General features: G+C 54.2%; 2 protein-coding genes across 2 annotated transcripts; both read left to right on the top strand.

Annotated features, from left to right (window-relative positions):
- The first annotated feature begins 766 nt into the window (after positions 1 to 766).
- LOC136562765 (cbp/p300-interacting transactivator 1-like) lies at positions 767 to 1,398 on the top strand. Its single transcript, XM_066559769.1, has 3 exons — positions 767 to 837; positions 894 to 1,008; positions 1,090 to 1,398. The coding sequence occupies exons 1-3, from the start codon at positions 767 to 769 to the stop codon at positions 1,396 to 1,398; spliced, it is 495 nt and encodes a 164-aa protein (XP_066415866.1).
- A 2,123-nt stretch (positions 1,399 to 3,521) lies between these two features.
- On the top strand, positions 3,522 to 7,584 carry RPS4X (ribosomal protein S4 X-linked). Its single transcript, XM_066559644.1, has 7 exons — positions 3,522 to 3,560; positions 3,774 to 3,851; positions 4,377 to 4,557; positions 4,993 to 5,090; positions 6,108 to 6,279; positions 6,674 to 6,831; positions 7,424 to 7,584. Exons 1-7 carry the CDS (start codon positions 3,558 to 3,560, stop codon positions 7,523 to 7,525), a joined length of 792 nt encoding a protein of 263 aa, XP_066415741.1. The 5' UTR covers positions 3,522 to 3,557; the 3' UTR covers positions 7,526 to 7,584.
- The last annotated feature ends 2,824 nt before the right edge of the window (positions 7,585 to 10,408 follow it).

The raw sequence follows: 10,408 nt of genomic DNA, 5'->3' as shown, positions 1-10,408 counted from the left end.
CTTCTGGGAGATCTTGGATGAACTTCCAGATGCTCTGGTGCCCCATGAGAGCTGCCATGAGGTGTCTCAGCAAGGGAACAGGTATACAGGTATCTGGAGCAGAACTCTCTCAGTGCCAGGAGCCATGGAGCCTGGCCTCTGCCGCCCTTGTCCCCTCATTCTCCTAGCCCATGGACTTTTTATTGTGCTGTTTTTTATAAAGATGCCTAGTCACTGTAGGAAAGCACATTTCCTGTGGCTTTAATTAGATTATGCTGGAAGAAACAGCAAGACAAATGGGTTCCCAGCCTGGCCTTGGCTTTGTTTCTTGCTCTGTTGTTTTTCACTGCTGATCGAAACAACAGGAAGTCTGGTGTGGAGACAGGTCAGCAGGATGTGGCTCCCATGACTCCTGACCCCTTGCCTGCTTCCATGTACCCCTGGCACCTGGTGTGGTGTGCTGTGTGGTGAGACCAGTCTTGTGTGGTGACTGCTGGCAGGAGGCTGGTGCCCTGAGAGATGTCAGGATTTGGGACTGCCCATCCAGGGGAAAATGTGAGGAATGAGGGAACAGAGAAGCTGGCCAACTGCTGCCTCTGACCCACCTCAGGGCCCCATGTGCTCTGTCCTCACAGCAGGTAGACTGCCCTTGTGAGAGCTGTGGGAGCTGTTTCAGGAACACAGTTGGGAAAATAAACAATAGGAAATCCCACAAGTGTCAAAGGTTGTGGCTTTTAGGTGAGATGCCTCTTGGGTGGAAATCCCCACATCCCCCATCCAGAGTGGGATGCCCGTCTTGCCGCCCACTCAACGGGAGGGGGGTAAGCCGGAGCGCCGTTCCAGTCCCTCCCTGTCCGGGTACGTCGCTGTACCCGACCCGCCTGGGGCAGCCCGCGCTCCTCTGAACGCTGCAGTGTCCTCGTGGACGCCGGAGATGAGCTGTTGACAGTCCCCTCCCCGGGGCACGAAGGACCTCTCGTGGTGGCGATCCTGCGCTGCTGCCCTTTCGGGGCCGAAGAGATGCCGGCGGTAGGGACTCCGCCTGCTCCCCGCCCCTGTGGTCCTCCAAGGCGGGTCCCAACCGCCTTGTGGGTCATCTTGTGCCTGCAGAAATTCCACGTCCAGAACCGCGCCCCGGGGAGACTCTGGAGCCCCACGGAGCCCGGCTCGCCGCTCGCCTGGGGCTTGGGGACGCAGCCGCGGGGCGCGGGGAGCCGCCCCCTCCAGGCCGCTGGCCCCGGCCTCATCGACTCGGACCCGAGGGACAAGGTGCTCAGGTCGCTGGTGGTGGAGCTTGGCCTCAACAGGGCGGACGAGCTGCCGGAGCTCTGGCTCGGTCACCACGAGCTAGACTCCCAGTCGGACCTGCCGGCCGGAGCGCGGCTGGGGCGGGGGCCTCCTACCTCACCCCACCAGTGAGCAGCGTCCCGGCTGCCCCGGGCACCAGCGCAGCGGGAGCGGAGAACGCTCGGCGCCCGGCCGAGTGTGGGACGGGGCGGGAGAAGGAGCTGCGGTCGCGCTGCCTGCCCCATAACGCGCAGGCGTCGCTGTGGGCCCGACGGGCGAGGGTCTCCAGCCGCCGTGTAATAGAATCCGGAAGGATCGTTGTTCCCGCGGCTGTGCCCCTTGTCCATTTCGGCGAAGGACATTGCGTGAAGCAGCCCTTGATGGAAGGAGGGTGGGCGCCCCAAAGCTCCAGTGTGTCTTCTCGGCTTATGATGTTCCCATCCTGTTGTTGAAAATTATACAACTTTCCTAGTAACTTCTAGTTAAAATTTTTAATGAATTGTTTTAATCAATCATGAACAGTGTAATTTTCCACCGTAGCCAAGCACTTAGCAAGGTTAGTCATAAACTGCTATTGTGGGAACGCAGGTCAGGAAAATTACTAAAACTTTTAAGTTTTGCTAAACCAACTTTGATACACTTCATTGGACTAAGCATGGGAGAGACATAGTGCTGAAACTGGACTCACGGAATGCAGAATTTACAGTCTGCAAGAACATTTTGCATAACCCAGAGATAAAGAAACTAACAAAGACAATTCAGCAATTGTCTTATCTGGGAAAAAGATAATAAGATAATGTTATAGATACATATTATAATATTGGCTTTTCGCAAATACTAAAATAGATTTATATGTGTGATGTTAAAGTAACTTTCTAACAAATATATTGTTTTTATTTCTGTTGTTAATTAAGCTTAGACATAGTAGTGAAATAGCTATGCTTGTGTTAAAATGCCTGCTTGTATGAAATAACATCCAGTGAACACAGGATGAGGACACCTGCTACAGATATGCCAACTATCAGCACTCACCCAAAACAGGAGATGATAAGAATGGATTAAAACCACAAGCAAGGAATCTGCATGCTCTAAAAAGGCAGACACAAGGAGGAGCCATGCTAAACAATTCTTGGAACATGTAAACTAGTTTGGGGGGAAAATTTACTATGCATAAGGGTCTATGAATGAGTAACAGGCTGATGTAATGGAAAAGGTATTTGAGGGGTATCCCTGAAGATAACTGTGTGGTCTTGGCTAAGTGCCAAGATGCACCTGGCCGAAATAACCTTTGCTCTGTGGTCCTTGTCTCTTACTGTCCTTTATTAAACTTTTTAAATTTTCACAGGAGAGTCAACAGATTTTTCACAGATCATAACAAGACTGAAAATGTAGGCTAATGAGCATGAGAAGTAAGAAATCTGTAACCAGTAGAAGATAAAATACTAATCAATGAAGAGAACTATGTATTTTACAGCAAATGAACATTAATTGCTTTGCTAAAGTGCATAAATAATGAAAACTTTTGGAAGTGTGCAAAGTGTGTAAGTTGCAAGTGTGTATCATAGGTGGAGCTCCCTCTATTCACCCAGCACTGTGAATAAAGTAATACTGCTCTCTAATCTAAACGTAGAGTTTCATTTATCCCGCCGTTTTCGGTGACAGAGTCACCCTGGGGGAATGGGACCTCTGTCCCAGCCACACCCTGCTACGGGAGCGATGCTGTGGAGACGTGCTAGGTGTGGGGCTGTTGCACTCACCGGGGTGCCTGGCAGGATGCGGGAGCCTGGGACTGTCCCGGGGACTCCCGGAGCACTGTGGGGACACGTCTGCCGCCGCCTTTGGGAGGGCAGCTGGGACCACTTGGCGCTAAGGCCCAGCATCAGGTTTGGGGGCTGCGTGGGGTCCCAGCTCTACCCTGGGAGGGGCCGTGGCAGGGGGGAGACGCAGGTGTGGGGAGGGCAGGTGTGGGCAGGGAGAGGTCCGGGCACAGGTGTTACCCCTGGCTCGGCTCTCCCAGACAGCAGGACCAGAACGTAGCGGGCTGTCCCATGCCATCAGCGATGACCAGGATGACCACAGTACCCGGCTAGGAGCAGGGGGTCCCGGACAGCCGTGTCCCGGATCGGGGTGTCCCCGTCAGGTTCGCCGGGAAAGGACAAGCCGTCCCGATCTGTCACCTCGCGAGCGGCTCTGGACATCCGAGCCGCCAGGGGGAAGCATGTCGCTGCCGCCATGCTTTGTACTTCCGCGGCGGGCCGGAAGCACCCGTCCTTTCTCGGCAGAGCGCAGCCATGGTGAGAGCGCGGTGGCGCGGCTCCCCGCCGCCATCCGCCGCCATCCGCCGCTCACCGCGGGCTGTGGCCACCCTCCCTGGGCGAAAAACGGGGGAGGGAGCCCGGCACTTGGGTCCGGGGGACGGGAGTTGGAGGGAGCCGGGGAGGGATGGCTGGGGGGGCAGCGCCTGGCGGCGGCCCGTAACACACCCTTTAACACGTCCCGTCCTGTAGGCCCGCGGCCCCAAGAAGCATCTGAAGCGCGTGGCTGCACCTAAGCACTGGATGTTGGACAAGCTGACGGGCGTCTTCGTGAGTGCGGGCCTTGTTTGGGGTTAAAGCTGGGGTCGGGCGTGGGTTTGGGGTTGAGTCTGGGGTCGGAGGTGGGGCCCGGGGTCGTGGCAGCCGCAGTCACATCAGGAGAAGTGTTCGGGTGCTGCGTGGGGGCGAGCGGCGAACAAGGGCAGTTGGACACGGCAGGAGGTGTTTGTTTAGCGTTAGGGTCTTTATGAATAGCTTTCGTGTTCCCCCGTTTGCAGAGGATGTGATGGGGTCGTTGAATGTTCTTTTTTAGTCTGCCTATTGTGCTTTTCCACCTCCGAGTTGAGATGGATGGTTGTGCTCTGTTGGGGGCTGTGCTCTGTGAGGCTGGCAGGACTTCGGGGAAACTACTGTGAATACCAAGAACAGAGAGCTTCAGCCGGTCGCTGCCTGTGTGGCAGCTGCGCTTTGTGCTGCTGCCCTTCCGTGGTCTTGCGGGAGCTCTTGGCGCTATGGTTTCCTTCTCTGGGGTGGTTGATGCTGCTTGAGCCTCCAGCAGAAACTTTCTGTCGGCAGGCTCCCCGCCCATCAACAGGCCCACACAAACTGAGGGAGTGCCTTCCCCTTATCATCTTCCTGCGCAACCGGCTGAAGTATGCTCTGACGGGAGATGAGGTCAAGAAGATCTGCATGCAGAGGTTCATCAAGATAGATGGCAAAGTCCGCACCGACATCACCTACCCTGCAGGCTTCATGGGTGAGTAGGGTTGGGGCAATTTCTTAGGCAGCTCTTCTACACTGGCAGGAGAGTGTTTTGTGGGGCTGGCATTATTTGAGGGGTAAGGTTTCCCTGCTGGAGTTGAAAGAAAGATATGTATAAGCAGTGGTTGCTTAGTTTGGAATTGTGCACTCCAGTGAGTACCATAGTCATATACTTGTAGCCTGAAAGTGCCTACTTGACCTGAGTATGTTGCTGTTCAGATTCCAGCCTTCAGCAATTTTTGCTAATTTGCAATCTGTTGGTGCAAAAGATGTGAGCCTTTGCTCAAGGGTAAATCCCAGCCTCATCAGTCACACCCTAAGTGTTGTTCAGCAGTTTCTGTTTCTTTTTAAACGTGAACTTCATCCCAAGTAAGGGTCTTGGGTAATGAGCTGGTAACAGCTGCTGTTATATTTCCCTGTCTGCAATCAGATGTCATCAGCATTGAGAAGACAGGTGAGCATTTCCGCCTGGTGTATGATACCAAGGGTCGGTTTGCTGTTCACCGCATCACACCTGAGGAGGCCAAGGTGAGGAGCTTTGTTGTGGTGTAAGGGTGGGCCCAGTTGGGTTTGGTTGGGGCAGTGCTTCCTCTTTGGTATCTCCTGAATGAGAGCTGATGTCTCTCTTCTCTGACAGTTGAGGCCATGCTGCACTTGAGATTGGGGCGCTCAGAGTTGGAGTGAAGATCTCTTTGTTACATAGAAGTAGTTCACAGATGGCTGTAGGGTCATTGTCTGGTCCCGGAGATGATGCTGTTGGCATCAGAGAGTTTTGGGGTAGAGGGGAATCTTGGCTTTGCCAGCTAACAGTGACTAGAAACATGGAACTGTCTGTGGCATTAAAGCCTTGAACTTCTTCCCAGAGCAACAAAACTACATACTCACCCCAGATGCTGGGGAGCAACTTCCTCATGCATCCCTTAACCCAGGCATGGTGTTCCTCAGCTGCAATGCCGCTCTCTGGTTTGCATCTCCTTCTTTCAAGCAGGCTATGCAGGCACGCAGCTGTGTGGATGGCAGAGCTGGCTGTGCTGGAGCCAACTGTGGTGTAGTTCTCTTTGTGATGTACTTCTCTGATGACTACTCAGTGTTGATCTGTGAGGTCCAGAGAGGCTGTGAGGGAGTTAGGGTAATAGGCAGGAGGGAAATCAGTGCCCTTGAGGGGACAGATCTCTGTTCAGTCCTGGAGAAATGCAGCCTCTGTCTCTGTTGTGTGCCATGGGCTTTGAGGAAAAATAAGGGAACTGTCCTGGTAAAGACTTGGCCGTGAAAGTGCAGCCAGTGTTTGTGAGGAGGCTGAAGCTCAAGGTAGGCTGCTAATCCCAACAGCAAAGGTGTTTTGGGGTGGGGCCAAAAGAGCTGCATGGCAGCTGTTCAAAAGTAGTTACTGAGGCAGGGAGCTGGACAAGTCACTCCGTGGGCTCATGTTGTAAGCCCTGAGTGTCTGGGTGTTCTGCTGGCTGGTGGCTCTTTGCAGTACAAGAGTTCACTAGTCCAAGGTACTGCTTGCTGCCTCAGCTGAGAGATGTTGGGTTTTGTTTGCAGTACAAGCTGTGCAAGGTGAGGAAGATCTTTGTGGGCACCAAAGGAATCCCTCACTTGGTCACTCATGATGCCCGCACTATCCGCTATCCAGACCCCCTCATCAAGGTGAATGATACGGTCCAGATTGACTTGGAGACAGGCAAGATCACAGACTTCATTAAGTTTGACACAGGTAGGTCTTGCATTGTACCCTTCCCCACCATGGAGAGCAGTCTAAGTTAAATGCTAGGCATATTTGCACTGAAATAGAGAAGCAGCGGTGTCAGCCTTGGGAAGGGGTTTGTTTCCCAGGAGCATGTCCACCTGACGCTGGAGCAGGGGATTCTTCCTGCAGTGGGAAGCATTTCACAGGGACTTGGCTGTTCTGAGGCACCAGGTAGAAGCAGCGAGCTGGTGGAGAGGTGCTTCAGCTTGTCTCTTGGTGGTGAGAGACAGTTTCAGCCACAGAGCTGTGAGCATTGCTAGCACGGGTGGGATGGGAATGTTTGGTAGTGGGCAGAGCCCAAGTGGAAGGACTTCACAGCACTTGGTGCCAGCTCTTGTCACACCTCTATTCCCTTACTCAGGTAACCTGTGCATGGTGACCGGCGGTGCAAACTTGGGCCGTATTGGGGTGATCACCAACCGGGAGAGGCACCCTGGGTCGTTTGATGTGGTTCATGTGAAGGATGCCAACGGCAACAGCTTTGCCACCCGGCTGTCCAACATCTTTGTTATTGGCAAAGTAAGGCTGTGGGGGCACCAAGTGGGGGGGTTCTCTTCTTGTGAGGGGCTGCTGGCTGAGACAAAGAGCCTTGCTGTTTCCTTGGGCAGCTGTCTTCCCACACAGTGGAGCTTCAATGCTGGCCTCAGTTCTGACTTGACTCCCTGTATTTTTTCCTGCTCTGGGAAGGGGAAGAAGCATTTGCAACTTTAGCAGTGACTGTGTTTTCAAGAAGCAGCCCTGAAACCTGAGAGCTGGGGGCTGAGCAGTGCTCAGACTTGGTGTGATCTGAGCAGCTGCTGTGACTCCAAGTGCCCCCCAGAAAGCCTCTGCTGTTTTCCCATCCCTGAAGGTTCTTTGTTCAGGTTATGGAGGGGCAGCGTTTTGGTTTTGGCTGAAGCGCATTCTTCATGGATGTGACTGAAAGGCAGCTGTAGATCTGTACATCCTTGGCGCCTTCCTTAGGGGCCTCTGCTGCACCAGTGCCATCACCACATTTACCTGACCCAGTATGAGCAGGGGTGGGCTTGTGCTTCTTTCCCCTTTAGAGAGAGAGAGCTGTGTTGCTATCTGGGTTTCCTGATGTGAAGTGGTTTCTTCTCCCTTGCTGCAGGGCAACAAGCCATGGATCTCCTTGCCCCGTGGAAAGGGCATCCGCCTGACCATTGCTGAAGAGAGAGACAAGAGGCTGGCGGCCAAGCAGAGCAGCGGATAAAGTCCAGCTCAGGCTGGCTCTGGTGCTGTCAGTGTGTTAATTAAACTGTTTACTACATGGCTCTGACTGCTGGGGAGTGTCCTGGGGCTAGGGTGGGGAGCCATGCTGCCAGTGCCAGGCCCTGCTCCCCAGAAGGTCCTGCTTCTCCTGTCAGTCTGAGCAAGTACCACAGCCTTATTCCAGAAAGGCAAGGAGGAAGGGTGGGAGAGCCTTCAGACTGCTCTGTCTGTTCCTGGGAAGGTGCTGGCACAAATGCTTCTGGATGTGCAGGAGGAGCAAGGATATGGGGAGAGCTAGCTGGGCTCTCCTGTAGACAGTAGTGCCAGATCAGTTCGAGGAGCTACTGAGGGGCTACCCCAGCTTTGTTGGCTTCAAGGGTGTTGGCACTAAGTATCCCAAGTGGGGCTGCTCCTCCGTGTCTTTTCTGTGGAGGTGGAGGGTGCAAGTGATCACACGGACAGCCTGGCCTAAGCAGGAGGGGAATGGGCTGCTGGAGACACTGACCATCAGCCTGGCCTTCAGGAGCCAAGGAGCTGGGGACTGGTGGTGGCTTTGGGAATGGCCCTGGAGGACAAGGTGGGCTGGTGTGGGCAGTGTGCCCAGTCAGGAAGGCCCAGTTACACTGGGCTGTGCCAGGAAGGGTGAAGGAGGCATTGTAGGGAAGGGGAGGCTGTGCCTGGGCATGGTGTACAGACTGGGGCCATCAGATCCAGGCAAGTCTGGGCACTGGAGTAAGGCCAGTGGAAAAGCTGGAGCGATGGAGGCATAGAAGAGGCTGAGGGCACAACCTCTGATCTGCTCAGCCTGGGGAAGAGGAGTCCTGGGGCCTCTCCCACTGCCTGTGTCAGCGTTGTGAGCACCTGTCTTCCAAGATGGATGGGGCACAGATGTGCACGATTGCAAAACTGGCATCTTTTATCAGCTTCATCAGGTGTCCGTGGTGAAATGTAATTGAGCCTCATGAAGTGTCTGCAGCCAGCTGTATTCTGATAGGCTCAGGAAAGCTGAATGCTTGTGGCACTGCCCATGTTCCCTCGAGTGTTGCTGTGCTGCTCCCTCTGGATGCTGTGCAGGCTCACAGCAGCATCTCCAGGGTCTTTCATGGTGCTGGCAGTGGGCTTGGTGCTTGGGCTGTCCTGTGATGCACAGATGTGAGCAGCCAGAAATGTGGAGAAAATCCCCACATTTTCATGCACAGAGCCAAAAGCAAAAGTCACTTAGTTTTTGTGTTGTGAAAAAGCTTTAGAAAATAGCCAAATTGAATATTTGGGAAAGTAAAACCCAGTTGTTATACTAGCAAAAACTCCAAAATGGCAATGAAACCAACAGGTGGGAAAATTCGGGGTGAAGTGTGTGCAGTTTGGGGGTGGGTATTGCAATGGATTATCCAGTGCGGGTCAGTTAACCAGATGAGGTTGCTTTGTGTGGGTTATCCCAAATGAACTGTCTGCTGAGCATTATCGCGGGTGGATCTGATGTATGTCATCTCTCTGTGTTTCTCGTGCATCTCCCCGCCTCCCTCCGTGTCTTTTCCCCGCTCCTCGGCTGTGACCTTCCGGTCTCTGTCCCCCACACGGCGGCCCCGCGGGGCTCCCCGGGCCGGGGCCCCGCCGAGGCGCCACCGTCCGGTCAGTAGCTGCTCCTGCAGCCAAGAAAGCCGCGAATGCGCGTTGACCGAAAAAGGGGGTTTCTCCCTGCTGCCACCCCCTGGCCAAACTGCCGCACTGCAAGTACACAGCGAAACCCGCGTGTGCGGGACCGCGGTGGGAGCCGCCTCCCGGTAAGGACGCTCCGCTGCCGTCCCACGGGGACCATGTCGGCGCCTCTCGGAGTACAAAGCGCGGAACTGCGGCGCCGGTACCGTCGGAATGCTGCTGCCGCCCAACGTTTGAGTGCCCCTCGCGGCCGCCGGGCCTGGTGCCCGCGCGGGTATTTGGGAGCGGCGTGGCAGAGCGTGGGCCGGGCGGTTGCAGCGGTGAGATGACAGAAAGCCTCAGCGAGTGCGGAAGAGCCGCCTTGGGGCCGCCCGGGATGGCGGGGAAGAAGCTGCAGCCCACCGCCGCGGCTGCCGGCCCGGGCGGAGGCGGCCACATCCCGAGGCCAGAGCTAGGTGTCTCTCCATGTGGCCAGAGCTCCCTTGAGCCTCTCGACCGACCCTGTTCGCCTTGTGCCACTGCCTCTGCTCCAGCATCGCCCCTGAAACCTGCCCTGTGTCCACTAGCCACCCCACGCGGCAGGTTGGCCGTCGAGGTGTCCCCCAGAAGCCCCTGCAGAAGGAGGGATTCGTGCAAGGTATCTACGGTAATAACAGTCGCTGCTGCTTCTTTCCCTTTGCCAGAGGCCGCAGCTGAGCGTCTACATGTCCATTCTTCCCCGAAGCATCCCCAGGCAATGATGCCAGTGACTGCACCCGCCTGGGGCTTGTTTGGTGTGAAAAACGCCAATCACTTGTTTTTAAAATTTTAAAAGTTTAATAGTAATAAAATGGTTATAAAAATAGTAATACAATTAGAGTATTAATAATTTGAACAATTTGAATTAGGACAGTATGAGACAACAAACACAAAGAGTTACGGATGTCCGGGTACCTTTTTCTGGGCAGCACGAGCCCGAAACAGGACACCCGTTAACAAAGGATTAACCCTTAAAAGCAATAGCCTGTTGCATATTCATACACTTCATACATAAGGCACAAATTCCATTCAAATACAGGATTCTGTCTGGTCATTGTCAACTTCTTCCTAAGAATCCTAACAGCGCCTTTGAGGCGAGAAGAAGTTCGTTTCTTCTGATAAGAGGGCCATAAATTATTTTTTTCTGAAAGATTTAGGTGTCCTGTGGCTGCTATCTTGCTTCGAGTCCTTTCTTTAAAAAAAGTATCCT

Source organism: Molothrus aeneus, chromosome 14 (genome assembly GCF_037042795.1).
Source record: "Molothrus aeneus isolate 106 chromosome 14, BPBGC_Maene_1.0, whole genome shotgun sequence".
Classification (NCBI taxonomy): domain Eukaryota; kingdom Metazoa; phylum Chordata; class Aves; order Passeriformes; family Icteridae; genus Molothrus; species Molothrus aeneus.
The sequence above is the reverse complement of the archived record's forward strand: the minus strand, read 5'-3'. Positions and strand labels throughout refer to the sequence as shown.